The following is a 16,631-nucleotide window of genomic DNA, read 5'->3' as shown; positions in this document are numbered from 1 at the left end:
TTTTTTTTTTTTTTTTTTTTTTTTTTTACTTTTGATTTTAAACTTTCCTGGATTTTTAAGAGAAATTCTGGGAGCTGATGTGAATGGTCTGTATTTATTGGCTCTACTGCATATTTAGAGATTTATGTATTGTATGTTATTTAATTCTTACAATAGCCCTATGCAGTGTGTACTAGTTAGTTCTATTTTACTGTGAGGAACCTGAAGCTTACAGAAGTCCAGTGATTTGCATAGTTTTGTGGCCAGGACTTGAGCCAGCCTGTCTGACCCAAGCTCTTTACCATGACTGGATCCTGTAAGCAGTCTTCCTATTTTAATCGGGGCTAGTTTTAGGTGGAAAATACCATGAGGCCTAAATAAAGGATTCTGGTCTGGTTTCAGTAGAAACTACGTTGGAAGATGTGTCTTCTATGGAGAAACCTAGAACGTTTCCATTCTTCCCTTGGTGACATATCACCTCAGAGACCTTACCTACCTAAGACAACCGTGTTGAAGGAAACCATCTCTTTGTCTTTGCCATCATTGTAGAAGGCCAGGTGCCACAGGCCCACGTCCAGGTACTGAACAAACACGGCTTCATTCTGAACCAGGGTCTGTATGCTCCGGCGTTCTCTGGGTGACTCAACCACACTCCACTTCTCCTTCCCATCCAGACGCTCCATGAAGTCATACTAGGGAAAGAAGAGAGAGAACTCCATGTGTGAAAGACGTTATAGACTTGGTCCCATGACTAGCACCTTCCCCTCCCACCCCATTAGTTAGCTGAAAAATACTTTTGAGCACCTTTTACTATGAGCTCATCCAGTAAAAAAGAAGAGTCACAAAAGTTGTAACATTAAGTCACCATTTATTATGCTTATAATTATTGCTAATAGTTTTATTACTATAGGCACAATCCCTTTTCTGCTGTTTGAAATCCAAAAAGCTTTAAAGCCGAAACTTTTATGTTTTTTCTTGTGTGAGAGACAGAGAGAGAGAGACGGAGGGAGGGAGGGTGATTATTGTTCCAGTCTCCACTGGGGTGTTATATAATACCTAGCATATGCCAAGTATAACTTTGTTGTGATTCCCAAAATTCTGAATTCCAAAAATCATCTGGCTTGGCAAGAGTTTCAGATAAGGAGTTATAGACCTATGTTACCAGCTATCATTTACTGATCATTTACCAGGGGAAGGTGGTATAGCAGATTAGTTAAGAATGAGGGTTGGGACCACTATGGTGTACACCTGAAACTAAGGTAACATTGTATGTCAACTCTACTTTAATTAAAAAAAAAAAAAAAAGAATGAGATCTGTGCAGCCAGACTACCTGGGAGGGAATCTGTCACTTACTACATTACCTATATGTGCCTCACTTTCCCCATTTGCAAAACAGAAAATAATAGTACCTATGTTAACAGGTTGTCGTGAGGAATAAGATAATATTTAGAGCAGTGCCTGGCACAGAGAAAACACAAAATACACGTTAGCTAGCTATCATCACCACCATCATCATTTCATTCTACTCTTGCAAAAACCCTAAAGATAAGTACTCTTTGTATCTCATGTTACAGGTAAGAAAACCGAGGCTCAGAGAAGCCAAACAACTTGTCAAGAGTCACACAACAACTAAGTGGCCAAGCAAAAACTTAGACCTAGCTCTCTCAGATAAACCAGCAATTAAGTATGAAGTTCTGTTCAGTGGAAGTTGGGCTCCTAATTAGAAGTGATCAGTGAGAGACAGAGTGGCCAACGAAGGCTACCAAGATGAGGGGAATGGAGGGAGCCAGTGTGACCCAAGAGAGCTCTGTCCTAGAGAATGGCAAAATCCTCTGGTGGGCAAGTGGGAGCCACTGATGATCCCTGAGCTGTGATTGATGCAATAAAAGGACTGGTTTGAGGAATGCATTTGCAGGCAGGATATGGCAGAGAGGAGAATGAAAAGAACCAGGAAGACCAGTTGGGCAGTGATTATAGAAGCCCAAGTATGATGTGACAGGGGTCTTGATCAGGACAGTCAATGAGGAGAGGAGACAACTTTGGAGGAATATTTTTAAGAAAGAAGGGACACCGCTTGACTATGGGCTGGACAGAGAGGATGAAAGAAAAGGCAGAGGACACCAATGTCTCTTACTTGTCGACAAGAAAATCCGTAAGACACCTGTAGAAATGTGCTAATCTTATGAACTCTTTCAAAATCACTGCACAGAAAAGTCAGTTGCACTGTGACTTCCAGAGAACATTCAAAGTGCAGGTCTTTAGCAGATAAAAACCTCTACTGTGGGATTAAACTCTCTCTCACCACTTCCCCTCCGTAAAAAGGGATTTTATAGGTTACAGACATTGACTATAACCTCTTTCATGAACTTCATAGAATTAAACTCCAGGAATCTATTAATGTGACTTCCCCATCATCAGAATTGCCAGTTTTTCCCATCTGAAACGTGATCATTGAAAACAAAGAGTCTGTAATCCGAAGTGCAAAGGCTTTACCATCAGACAATGCTGGGTTTGAATTCTGACTGCTACTTGCTATTGTTTGAAGTTGAGTCAATCGACTTTTAGCCTCTTCCTGGTTTGCATACTAGGGAATAATAATACTCGAATTTCGGAGATGTTATAAGGATGACATGACATAATGCTTAGGGCAGTGCATGGAAGGGAATAACCATGTTACTAAGTACCTCGAGACTATGAGTTACTTATTTGCAAATTGTAACGATCAGAGAAGTATATGGTTCCAGTTTTTCCATCTGGGGGGGGGTGTTGGTGGTTGCTTAGGAAGTGGAAATTTCCCCATCTCTCAGAAAACAAGTATTTGTTATTTAGCTTTCTTCTACCCCATATCCCATTGGTCATGGCTGTCTTTATGGGATAAAATAAATGATACAAAGTGATACAACAAACCAGTGCTGCTTTTGGAGACCTTTGTAACCAAAGCGTTTGTTTCTTAACAACCTCGTAAATGTCCAACTACACAGACCCATGTCTATAAACTGCTGTCAGCCAGGGGAATGAGTGTAACTTCCTTGGTGTTGAGGTGCGAAGAATATACTTCATCTGGGGTCCAGAAAATCACCCCCATGAGGACAAGTTTGGGGAAGGTGATTACTTGTGTGGGGCCGTTGCTCATTATTAATGTGGACATCAGTCATCTCTCGCTGACCTGGCCGGCTGGCTGGCCAAGAGCAGAAATGACTTAGGACCAGCAGCATTGCTCACTGTCCAACCAATCAATGGCTCTGGGCAAAGGTATTGTCAGAGGAGAGAGAAGACATCTATTTTGGTTGGTTCTTCCAAGTCACTCCAAAGCGGCATGGAGGGCAGTTTTCACTAAAGAAAGACTCTGCAAGCCAGGGGCTATCAAACAGGGCATGGGGACATGTAGGTGTGAAACAATAGTGCCCAGTGTGCCTCAATCCTGTACCCTTTACCGTGCTTTGCTTTTCTCAAAGCACTCGTCACTCTCTACACTGATATAATCTGTTTATGTGTTTATTGTCAGTCTACTCAGAAGAATGTAAACTCCAGGAGGGCAGGGGTTTTGCCCACACGGCAGAGTGGTTAAGAGGACTTCAGACCTGGGGCCCCTGGGTGGCTCAGTCGTTAAGTGTCTGCCTTCAGCTCAGGTCATGATCCCAGGGTCCTGGGATCGAGCCCCGCATCGGGCTCCCTGCTGAGCAGGGAGTTTTCTTCTCCCTCTGCCTCTGCCCTTCCCCCTGCTTGTGCGTGCATGTGCTCTCTCTGTCAAATAAATTAAAATCTTGGAAAAAAAAAAAAAGACTTCAGAGTGGAATCCTAGCACTGCCACTTACTTCTTGCCACGCTCGCAAAAGCTATTTAAATTCTCTGTGCCTCAGTCTCCTTATCTTTAAAATGGGGACAATAATCACATCTCTGTCAAAACACGGTTGTAAGGATTGAGTGAATCAATTCATGTAAAGTGCTTAGAATCGTACTTTGTGTGTGGTAAACAAGCCCTCAAGGCGTCAGCTATCATTATTGTAGTTCACTGCTATCCCTCATTTATCTCAAGCAGAGTTTGGTCAGTAAATATTAAATATCAAATGAATAAAATACTAAATTCGTAAATGAATTCCACCAAAAAGAAACAAAATTGGAATATGTTCCAGGTTTTGTCTCTAATAATAATCACTTGCACTCCCTAATGTGCTTTCTTGCACGAAAGAGGGAGGGGTAGCATTACAGTCCGGGAGGCTGAATCAGGCAACACCCGGTGCAGAATATGCATATGATGGGACGTTGTGGTGTTTGCAATTCCCATATATCAAGATTTGAGAGGTGACTTTATAAGACCATGATGACATCATCTTTCTGGTTCTCAGTGGGATGCTGTACAATGCTTGCTTTCGTCCCTTGGACTGTTCCTTCTTTTGTCTTCCCTTCCCACTTTGATACTGTTTCTTAGTGTCCACTGTGGTAGTGATGGCTGATCCTTGTCCATATCAGGGTCTCACTCTTTTCCAGGCTCCTTGTGCCAGGTGGGAGCACGTGGTGGTGTCCAGTCAGCAGAACATAAGCTGTGGGATGAGCTCCACTTCTAGACCCTGCCATAAAATATCCTGTCCTACCTCCTACTGCTCTCTCTCCATCCCCCTCTGCCCCTGGAGGGTGCCAAGCAGCCTTAAAGCCCATGACGGTAGAGCTGCAAGACAGGAATGGCCTGGATCCTAGCATGAGCCCTTGGAGGAAGGCTGAAATTATGACACGAGCGAGCAATGAACACTTATTAAACGAAGCCGCTGAAATGTTGAGGCTTCCTTGTCACTTCAGCACAGCCCTCAGAGATTTCTTGACATCATGCTTCTCTTTTTTCCTAGTTCACTCCCTGAGAGCATGGTAGGCTCCAGCATACTTGCCATGGAGTCAAGCCCCAACCTACTATGTGTGGGGTGTGTGTTTACCCCTGTTTGCCCAGGGTGTCCTAGTTGACACCTCTTGTTCCTCCTTTCACTCCAGAAAGTGCTCCAGTCTGGAATATATAGTTCCCCAACTCACAGACGAACAGGTAACAAGCAGCATCAAGGAGCATCATTTACGGCCGCTGTAACTTTGGGAAGGGTTGGAGGCTAGAAACACAAGGTGGATCAACCCAGCCAAATGCAGAGATGTCCTTCTGGTGGGGGACGGGGAGTGCAGGAGCTCAGTAAGAAGGCGGTTTGCAGGGGGGCCCATCTGGTCCAGGAGAGCCTCTGCTCTCGGATTCCTAGACTGCAGTCTGGCCAGCTTGCTTGGCAGCCTGGCTGACACTAGAAGGAGGCCATTTTCCAATGGCACAGGCCCTGGCCAGAGTTTCTTTTTCATGTCCCAGCACTGGGGATTGATAAGTCAGGCTTAGTACCAGGGACATCTGTCTCCTCTGTTCCAAGACCCTATCATGATCAATCCTGGATACAGGGATGCTCAGGAGATCATGCTGCGCTTGGATGACTGAGAGGTTGCTCCATAGCACATTCTATCTAAGAGATCTGCCGGAGCCCTGGAAGAGATTAGGAGGCACATGACCAAATCCCAGTAGGGGATGGATGTGTGCATGGGCTGGCTGCGGGAGGAAGTCTGTTTCCCAAGGCAGCTTGTCTCTCTTGACTCGGCAATAAAGCCACCCAGAAGGTGATAGCGCAAGAACCCAAAATAAACACCCCCCTAGCCCCCAGTTCTCTCTTTTTTCCTTGGCCTTTGAAAAATAACCTGTGTTGGCATGCAGTGCGAGGACTGTGCCTTTGAGTCATCAGTCATACCAAAAGTGGCAGGAAAATGCAACTTTTACGAGCACTTGAGAGGCAAAAAAATAAACCACAGCAAATATTTGACTGATCCAATTATAAATCTACCCCACTTCTTGGCAGAGACCAAGGAGGAATGGTAATTAAGATAACTTAGTGGGTTTTCAGGAAGAGCTGCAGGAGAGAGCAAAGGAGCCTGGACCATCGAGCAGGGCCTGTTACTCTCCCAGAAGGGAGAGCATTCACAGGCAGGGAGTATGCCGCCAGGAGATGCTTCTGGAAGCCACACCGATGCACACCTGCCAAAGAGGGCAAGGTTAAAGATAGACTCATTGCCCTTCAGGAAGATGTTATTACTGGGTCCAGGACCCTGAGAAGGGGGGGAAAGAACTTTACTGCCATTTGGAATGTCTGCTTGCCGAGGGTCGATGTGGACGGGAAAAGCAATAAACGTTGACATTTCCCATGGACGGCCTGCCGCTCCCTTGCCCTGTGCTGGCAGCATCCCTGGCCTCCCAACGTCAGATGTTGATTCTACCTCAGAAGGCAGGGCAGGCTCAGCAGTCAATAGAATTGCAGGGAAGAGGCATGTGTGAGTGAGGGCCGCTTGAAGCCACATTACCACAGGGTCTCTGGTCACATCCAGGGACAACTGGCAGCGGCGGGTCACTCACGGGGGCCTGTTCATCTTCTGCCTCCAGCCAGGCCCATGGCGAAGTGCGCCAGGCTGATTCCTCATTAAAACTCAGCACACTTTCTTTTCTCTGCTTCAAAGAGGCTGAGTGCTAAGGGGGGCGTGCAAGGATGAGAGCAGCAGGGTTGTCCTCCAGCAGGGGCTGGCTTCCCTTAGCGTGGCCGCACCTGCCTTGTTCAGGATGCCAGCTCAGTTCCGACTTAGAGCGTCTGAGTCACTGAACTAGATGCTGCTAGGCCCCGCAGCACGTGCTGCTGGGGCCGCTCGTCCACCAGCTAGGAGAACGGGCCCCTAGATTCTGGACGGGACACGGTGCCTGGACCTGCAGACTGTAGCAATGCATTGTGCAAGACCCCGCAGGTAAGGATCAAGCAGATGGAGGGTAGAGAGGACCCAAGCACAGTTCTGAAAAATAAGGAGTGGGGTAGAACACACCTATGTGGGTCGAATCCCTGATTCTTCCATCCCATGTCCTGCACAGCAGTGGGAAAAGTAATTATCAAAAATATGAAGAGTCTGTTATGTTTCTGGGCACTTGCTATGTGCCAGGCATGAGGGCAAGTGCTGATATATGTTATCTCTTTCCATCCTCCCAGAAACCCTATTTGCCTCCCCATTTCTCAGGGGAGAGTAATGGCTGTGACAGAAGTAAAGTAACGTACCCATGCCGTTGATGGTAGTTGGGGGCCAAGCACAGACTTGAACTTGGATCTGTGAGAGTTTTAACAACTATGGGAGGTTGCTTCAAGTTTTCCAAGAACCTGGCTGCCTCTGCCAGTGTATCTGGTGGCTGGCCTGCTGTGTAAGTCTCCTAAAGATGCCGCTGAGCAGAGAAAGGGGAGGAAGGCAGAGCTCAGCGGTACTAGGGCCAGACTTGGAAGCAGGCTGGGCACCTGAGGACAGGGAGATGTCCCACTGGAGTAGATGGAAAAGGGTGCCGGGAAAGATGGGGATGGCTTTGCTGGCTCTTGGCCCTCCCTGGCCTAAAAACTCGCTTTGCCTACCTCCAAACTTCTCTGTCCTTGTATTCCAGCTACCCTATTCTTCTCGGTTTCTGGAACTTGCCAAGCTCATCCCAGCCTCAGGGTCCTGGCATGAGGTATTCTCTCCGCCTGGCCTCCTCTTCCTTCTGATCCCACACCTGCCTTCTCCTTATCAGTCCTGCCTCTGCCTAAGCACGGCGACTTTAGAGTGGGTGTCCCTGATCTCCAATCCAAATGCCTTGACCACTGCTTTCTTTTCTCCTCAGCAAAGACCCATCCCTCTTTAAAAAAACCACAATTTGTTATATTTTGATTGATAGTCCGTCTTGTTCTTCTTGGACACAAATCTCTGAAGAGTGGGAGACTTGTCTGTTTTACTCAACACAGATCCCCAGTGCCTGGCATATGGTTGGTGCTTAGTAAAGGTCTTGACCGACTGAATGAAAACATTTAGGCTCAAGGGAAATGGTACTGTAGTAAAGTCTATACCAATACAATGGGGTTTTGGTGATAGGACCACTGAGAACATGTAACCTCTGCAGGGAAGTTTTTAGGACATTTTAGTCAACACTGCAGTTTTCCAGTATTTTTGTCTGCTAACTGTTCAGACGACACCACAAGGGAACATTTAATGAGGCCAGGCACTGTTCTAGGAGATTCACATGTATTACCTTATTGAATGCTTATAACAGCCCTACTGAATAGGACTCATCGCCCCCACTTTGCATATGCGGAAACTGGGGCACGGGGAGGTTACTTAACTCTTGGGAGTTGGTAAGTGGTGGAGCTGAGATCCACACGCAGGGAACCAGCTTCAGAGAGCATTCCCTTAACCCACTGCATTATAGGCTGCATTACAGGCAGCTGGTACCCGGGGTTGGCCAGCCTCGCTTGTCCGGAGGGAGGGCAAGGCGTTATTATCCTGTTCCCCAGGAAGGAGAAAGTCTGCTATGGGTCAAGGGCAGGAAGACATTTGATGACGTAATGGGGTTCCCGAAGAAGACTGCAGAGCTTCTAGCAGGAGAAGTAGGAATATAAACAGAAACATATTTGGCACAAACAGCTTATTTTTTGAATCCCACGTCTTTGGCCCAGAGTATCTCTTACCTCTCATGAAGCTGCTGTGCTAAGACAAAAACTAGGGTGTCCATGGGTTAGTGGGTACCTGCCCACATGTAATGAGATGGAACAATTTTACTGATCTCACTGGGGAAAACAGCCCTTTAATGAAATATTTAGAGTAGAAAGTAAGAAACCAAGGAACGTGGGTGTGGGCAGGACTTTCCTGAACAAAGGAAGAATTTGGTTGGTTACAGGAAACAGAGGGACCTAGAGAGAGGTACAGGGAACAGAGGGTAGAACAGCAAGGTGTTGGGGACTCCCCAGGCCACAACACGGCCTCTTCCTGTGACTCCCTCCTCACACTCCCAAATCCAAGGAGAAAAGAAAACAAAGAGGAGATGTGGCCAAATTTCTTATGGAAACTAGCAAAGAGAGTAAGCACCATTCTTGGATGTCTCAGGGCAGGCAAGCGAGAGTCAAGTGATGCAAGAGGAATAAGCCACAGGAATTCAGAGTCATAGGCAGGCTCACAGGGCGCCCACACACTTAGCCCGGGCGCGGTTGGGCAGGGAGCCCCGCTAACATCTGACTTCACTTGGAAGGCCTAATGTTCTCTAGATTGAGGTTCACAGAAGGGATAGATCTAAGGCATAGCTCACAAACCTGTGCCTTGCCCAGGCCTTATGTTACAAAGGGAAATGAATGTAATAGTATTGTTGCATTCAACAGATACTGAGCACCGATTATGTGCCTGGCTCTGCTCTGGGCACTGGGGCTCCAGCAGTGAGTCCTGCGGTCAAGGTTCCAGCTCTCCAGCGGTTGACATTGCCATGGGGGAATAGAATGCCAGGGAGTGATGAGAGCTTTGAACAAAACAGAAAGCAAATCAAAGACAATGCAAATGCCTATCAACAAGTGAACAGACAAACAAATTAACAGTCTATCCATACAATTGGAAATCTACTCAGCAATAAAATAAATGAGCCACTGATACCACAACAACGTGGGTGAATCTCACAGACGTTAGGCTGAGTGAAAGGCCAGAAACAAAAGAGCTCAGGGTTCCCTGTTTATGAAACTGTAGAGAAGACAAATTTCATCTCTAGAGACAGAAAGCAGATCAGTGGTGGGCTGGGAGGAGGCAGGCATGGGGCACAGGGGGCCCTGAGTGGTGGCAGCGTTCTAGATCATGACTGTGGTGGTGCTTACTCAGACAGTTTTCACATTTGAAGAATCAAACTATACACTTAAAAATGTGGGCACTGAGTGGCTTGTAAATTATACCTAAATTGATATGAGGCAAAGAAAGCAGGGTCTGTGATAAAGTGTAAAGGAGTATCCAGTTTTAGACTCCCTTGTTGGGAAAGGGCTGAGGACATGGTATTTGGGCAGAGGCCTCACAAAAGGAAGGAAGGAGCCATGTGATTACCTGGGGGAGGAACATTCCAGAGAGAGAGAACAGTCAATGCAAATGCTTTGAGACAGTGAGTTTGGCGTGACCAGGGGAGAGCAGAAGGGCCAGGGCAGTGGAGTGAGGGAGTGAGGAGGACATGGCTGGTTGGCCAGCGTGGAGATGGACAGTGACTGATGCGCCATCAGACATTTACAGAGCACCTACTATGGACAAGCACTGCTATGAGCGCTGGAGACCCAGCAGGCAACCCAACAGTCTTTGCCCTCACAGGGTGGAACATTCCAGAACAACTTCAGATTTTCCTTTTAGCATGATGGGAGGCCGGTAGAAGATTTGCAGAGGCTGAGTGCTCTGACAAACAGTTATAAAATTTGAGACCACAGCCTTCTTTGTAATAAGAAGCAAAACTTCTCTCTTGGTGCGTTCACTGTGCTTGGCTCCTACGAAGGCCTTCTTGACCTGGCAGTGGCTTTGGTGGTTTGCCAGTTGAAGATAAGCAGATTATGGGTTCTGCCAATTCCCCTCTCCCCCACGCATCAAGCCTAGAATGGTGGTTTTCAGGTTTCAAAAGAGTATGTTTTGAATGTCTCTGGTATTGGGGGGTGAAAGAGGAGGGATGAAAAATGAATAGAAATGGATTAATTACCACTACTAAAGAGTAATATGGTGAGCATCTCAGCCGGCCTCCCATGCAGCTCTTCCAGAGTGGGTTCCCAAGGGAAACAGGGAAAATCCCTAAATAATGAGGCCAGGGCAAGGCAAGGACAATGCACTCCCTGGTGGCTAGCCCTTCCTGGGAGTTCTTGGAGGGGTCTTAATGCCACTGCCCACTAGCCCCACAACGGCAGGATCAGCTCTGCCTTGTCCATTGCTGCAGCCCCTTGGCACACGGCACATAATAGGTGCTCAGCTAATGTTGGTGGAATCCAACATTATGGCCTGCCTTTGGCAGAATGATGGCTCTACCTGAAGACAGAATCTCCCTGGGAGATTGTTAACCCTTTCATATGAAATTTTTGAGAACAGGGCGAAATAGTTGAAAATTCTAAGTCCTGATCTCCTATTCTCAAGACCTTCCCTCTGTACCTATTCCCTCTCACAAGGGTGACTCAGAGCTTCATGGTATGGGGCCACTTTTTCCTTTGATTTAACATGCATTCCTAGCTGGGCTGTGTACATGGCAACAACTCCACACAGGGCCACAGCCTCGAAACCTCCAGAGCGGGCTGTCCTCCTCGGTGGCTCCTGGTCTTGTAAGAGCCATGCTGAGAGGAAAAGCTATATCCTTGTTGGCGAGTGATGGCTAAAGAAAAGCACAGCTTCTAAAAAGAGGACAATCGTCATGGGAAGCTTCAACACAGTGCACAGAACAAGGGGTATCTTCACTGTCCTCTGCTTGGAAAGATCTTCCCTTCTCTTGCCTCTTCTTTTATCTGCATAACTTGCCTTCCAAGACTCTGCTTGTTTAGCATCTCCTCCAGGAAGCTCTCCTAAAATCCCACACAGGTTACATCTGGTGGCCTATTTTTTATGCTCTTAAACCTCCTGTACCCAACTCCTTAATAATCATCATAGCTAACATTTAATCAGTTTATCATACAAGGGGCATGCGCAAACTCTGTAAATTATATATGGCATTGGTTCAGGAAACATATAAGAGAGGAGTGCTAGCAGGAGGCATGCTGTCCACCCTCTCCCATCCCACGAAGAGCTGTGCTTGGACTGGACATGGCTGGATGCAGAGTGCATTGTGTCCCAGGAGAGGTATTCCAAATTCCCTGCCACCTCACATATTTACACAACGATTGAGAGGAGGACAGGAATCACTTGACCGAGTTGGAAGACCCTGATCTTTGCAATCTGGATTAGGGGCTTGAGGAGGACCAGCTAAAACTCAGTTTGTGTGCCTGTGCTGGTTTCTGCCAGACACTTTACCATTCTCCCTGTAGAGACCAATGGTTGCTAAGTTACCTGTGAGGGAGCTGTAAGGGTTGTAGATCAGTCAGATTGACTGACTGACTGATCTCCATAGGGTGCTTACAGTTTGCTAGGCATTATCTCATTTATACTCACAACAACTTGATGAGGTACAGTCCTCATCACACAGATGGTGAAACTGAATCTAGGGAGACTTGGCCATAAACATTCAGCTACTACATAGCAGAGGTAAGATTCAAACCCAGAGCAGGCCAATTCCAGAGAGTCAATTCTTATCTTGTGTCTGGTTCTGCATCTCACGGCCCTCGCTACGTCATGCTGCCATTGTCACTTAACTTGTCAAGTCCCCATCTCCTTAAAGTAGGGCCAATGCCTTTCATCTCTGTATCCCCACTATAGACATTCAACGAACATTTGCAGAATGCATGGATAGATTTCATACTTCGTCTTCCCACAAGCTCATGCCCTTATCAGGCTGCCTTTCGATCCAACCCTGGAGAAGGGCAGAAGGTATTGCTCTGAAGACCAAGTGAGCCACAGTGTAGAGGTCAAGTTCAGTAAAACTGATGAACACCTCAAGGCTATTCCAAGAGGTGCAAAACCTCTCCCACAAGGCCAGGAAAATTGAGGTTTTACTTTTCAGTGCCTTGCTGATGTGAGTTCTTATTTACTGCACATTCCCATCTAATGGTCTTTAGCCAATGGCTTATCAAAAATGTCACATTTGGCTCCTTGCCCTCCCAAGATCAATAGGAGGGTCTTATGTGGGCTGGTTGTGAAAATGAATCAAATCCCCAAAGAGAGGGAGAGAACTGGGAATGTGTCCAGTCACAAAATGCCTTCCCAAGCACCGAAGAGGAACAGAATAGCAGGCACTGGGCAGCTTCTCTCGGGGCATGGTCTCAATCTTTTCCCAGGCAGCTGTGTGACCTTGGGCAAGTTACTTCAGCTCTCTGAATCTCCACTCTCCAATCCCTAAGCCAGAGATAGTAAAGGCACCCACCTCTGAGGGCCATTAGGAGCCGGGCCAGGCTCATGCTAAGCAATCAATATCAGCTATTCTTACGCCTATTATTATTGTTATAAAAGCTTGACATATTGTAAATCCTTTGTGCTAGCCATTCCACTCTTAAGAATTCATCATAAGGAAATTATTAAAAAAATACATGAACATAAACCTGCAAAGATGTTTCCTGTAGTAGGATTATAATGCTGAAAAAGGGAGATTGGTTCCAAAAATTTTTAATCTTTAGAATGGACTATTTGTGAGTTTGTGGAAGAATATTCAGATTTAGAAAGATGTTCCCTACCTATCTTTAGTCAAAGAATCAGAGTAAAAACTGCATGTGTGGTATACTCCTATATTGGTAAAAACGATTGCTACATGTGAACAGAAAACTGTCTGGAAAATATACTAAAAAAATGTTGTTTTCTAGGTTTCCTAGCATCATCATATATTGCTTTTATAATGAGAAAAACATAAATAAAGGTTATCATTTTAAAAAATTGAAATTTGTTTTGTATTGCTTGTTTGGGGACTTGTGTTATAGATGCTTTGAAAAACATGGTAATAGTAGCTTCTATCATTTCTTTCTTTCTTTTTTCTTTTATTTCTATGTGCCGGCACAGTTCCAAGTGCATTATAAAGATTACCGCATTTAAATCTCACAGCAATGCTATGAATGTGTAGTATTACTGTCTCCATTTTATAGATGAGGTAATGGAGGCAGAGAGAGGCTGAGTGACTTGTCCAAGGCCACACAGCTTCGAAGTACTAGAGGTTGAAATTCAAGACCAGGCAGTCTGGACTGGTCCGTACTTTTCTGCACATGCTTGTCTGTGTTGGAAACAACAGCATTGGCATTCCGCAGAATATTTATTTAAGCTTTATTTGTATCTGTGTATTTACATATTCTGAAAATTATATTTAAATCCCCACAATGACTTGATATATACAATAGGATCTATTATCTGAGGATATTTGGAATTAATAAAAGGCCACTTAAAATGAATGCCCTTAACAAATGGGAACATGATTAGGACTTTATCTTGAAGAATGAAGCTCTAATTATGAACAAATTATTTTTACCTCAGACTTAGGAAAATTCAGGTTATATTAGGAACCATAGTCTAATTGTTCGAATGCACATTTAGTTTTCATCCCTACACAAAAACGTGATGGCAAACATTTCATTGTCTCTCAGCTGCATCGATTGCAAAACACATCCTGGTCTCAGAGATGTCAAAGATGAGCATTATGTGCATCTCTGAATCGATGGAATACTCGAGAACAATGCAGCATCACTTGAGCTTGACTGGTGTAACACCATCAGAAGGGATATTTCTGTAAACACACTGGCTGTCTCTGTCAAATGTCCTAGGACCTCTCTTGGTGTTACTCTAATCGCCCTCCTGGAAGCGCCGATTTTGTCACCTGGTTACTTCTTGCTGCTGCATGTTTAGCTGCGTTTTACCTCAGCCAGATCCATGTTTGCCAAGGCTTCCCCCCAGCACTTTAAGGCAGATCTCCGGCACCACTGTCACTGACTTAATAAAATTCCTGTTTGTGCATGAGTTTTAACTGTAGTCCATCAGCGATGGTGTTTACATCGTACTTTGTGCAGGCTGCTCCTGGAAAAAAGCGCCTACCAGAAATGAGAACAAAGAGGGGTCTGACTGCTCAGCCCCGACATACCAGTTTTGATGCTCTCCATTCTTTCATGTGTAAAATGGGACTGCTCCTCACAATGCCTACCTCACTGGGTTGTTGTGAGGATAAAATAATTCACGGGAAACAGTCCCAGGCACGTTGAGCTCCCAGCTAATGCTGACTATTACGACCATAACCAGTGTTACACGGGGAGGGAGCTCTGAGTGGAGAACATTTTTATAAGTGATCAGATAATTAATGAATATTTTTGTCTTATAACAACTTTTGCTTCTGTACGAAACATCCTTAACCTGAAAGGGGCTTCAATTAACATTTTAAAAGCCATTAATTTTTGTGAAGATGTTGGAATAAAGCTTTTCTTAATATCTCTGAATGTAGACTTGAACTTCTGTAACTCTCATTTATTAGGAAGCTTATCGATCTGCAAGCGGCTTTCTTTGAATGCACACTGGCGTGTGTTTGCTCAGATAAAGTTGTATAAGCAAATGCACTGGTGGATTCTGTTCCACCAAATGCCATGTAGAGCAGAAATACAAGTTTGTGCCAGAATGTGAAACCAGGAGTACAATTTCAAATGGACATGTAACATGTCCCACAAAGGTTATATATATGTATAGATGTATGTATATATCTATATTATAGGTATATGTATATATCTATATGTGTGTGTGTGTGTGTGTGTGTGTGCGCGCGCGCGTGTGTATTTTAGTGCAGAGGTTTCAAAGCTAACTTTCAGTTTAGGGTGCAACCTCTCTATTTCTGTATTTAAGGCAAGGGATGGAAGTTGTTGTTAGATATAGTAAGTGATTTAGCCTTGAAACAATTATTTCCTATTGCTTTTCTTTCAAGCTTGTGGATCAATTTAATTGAAGAGTAGTCAGAGCCCATAAGGGGAATGATTAAAGAAAATACTGTTGTGATTTGCAACTATGTATATATATTCATTGTGATTTTTCTCAAAATGGTACAAACAAAACAAAGTATATAAATAAATTGAATTTTGAGTGATATAAGATTATAGTCACCATCCATAGCCTCCTAATTCTTCTTTTACTCACAATAGATTCAAGTTTGTCACGAATTCATTTTTCTTAAAGAGAGAGACATTACAAAAATTAAGAAAAGTATAAAGAATGTGGTAACAAATATCCGTATTTGAACCACTCCAATGCATAAATGTTAGCATTTGTCATATTTATTTCCAATCTTCATGCGTGTGCTGGAGATGGGGAGGGAGTTTGCTTTACTGTTAATATTTTATTATGGATCAAAGCAAGTGCTTTTCAAACCTAATTTGCAGTCCTGTTCTCCTTACCTACTCCGAGAGGTGAACATTCTCATGAGTTTAGTCTCTCTCCCTGTGTCTCTATCTGTGTAGAGAGTTTTTTCTCTGTTACACATACAGTAAACATACATATACCAAGATTAATATTATAATAAATACGGATTTGAACTATACACTATATTTATGCTAATAAAATCATTGCTTTTATCCATTTTATTTATGGGGTTCTACATAAGATCTCACTTGAAGATAAAGGTCTTTGCCTAGAAAATTTGCAAGCTCCTGAATTACAGCACCTCTGAGAGTCTACTCAGTCTAAATACGCAATGTGGTGCTGTCCCCTCTTACTCATCCTTGTCTTTCCAGTTTCTGTCTTCCTCCCTGAGTTCCATGTTCTCAAGCATTACCCTTCCTGAAAAACATCCACAGTGTCCTCCCATGCACCTCTCTCAACACTAGCTATCTTGTAAAACTCAAGCATCCCTGGAGATTTCTCCTTAGCTCTGCTTGGTGGCTGCCCAGGAGGGCACCCACTCATTTAAGTGGCAGTTTTGGTTCCTGTTAGGATGCACCAGATAATCACAAGGGGCCTCCTGAGAAAGACCTTTCCAAAAGTACTTTTAGTACAATACAGAAGAAACCAAGTCTCTCTTGGTTTCACAAACTCTTTCTCCATACCTCAAATTCTTTGGGAAAGGAAAAGGTCTGAAAAACATGCCTGTAAAAATATGCCTCCTTCCAAAATGAAGTTAAATTGTTATGTGATGTGCTATGCAAGCTGACAGTCATACTCTGGTATTCCCTCTGCATGAAGCTCATGCTCCACAGGAAGGGGGAAGTCCGGGGAGAGCCCATCTGAC

At 44.7% G+C, this 16,631-nt stretch overlaps 1 protein-coding gene across 15 annotated transcripts in view; it reads right to left on the bottom strand.

Moving 5' to 3' along the window:
* The window catches only part of TENM2 (teneurin transmembrane protein 2), a 1,203,413-nt gene that overhangs the window by 176,467 nt on the left and 1,010,315 nt on the right, over positions 1–16,631 (bottom strand). For all 15 annotated transcript variants that reach the window (XM_032403433.1, XM_032403432.1, XM_032403428.1 and 12 more), the window contains one exon: positions 476–671. In XM_032403433.1, the coding sequence (XP_032259324.1) occupies positions 476–671 (196 nt within the window). The remainder of the gene's footprint in view (positions 1–475; positions 672–16,631) is intronic.

This window comes from Phoca vitulina, unplaced genomic scaffold (assembly GCF_004348235.1).
Source record: "Phoca vitulina isolate PV1807 unplaced genomic scaffold, GSC_HSeal_1.0 scaffold6, whole genome shotgun sequence".
NCBI lineage: Eukaryota > Metazoa > Chordata > Mammalia > Carnivora > Phocidae > Phoca > Phoca vitulina.
Note: the sequence above shows the minus strand (reverse complement) of the source record. Positions and strands in the feature narration are given on the sequence as shown.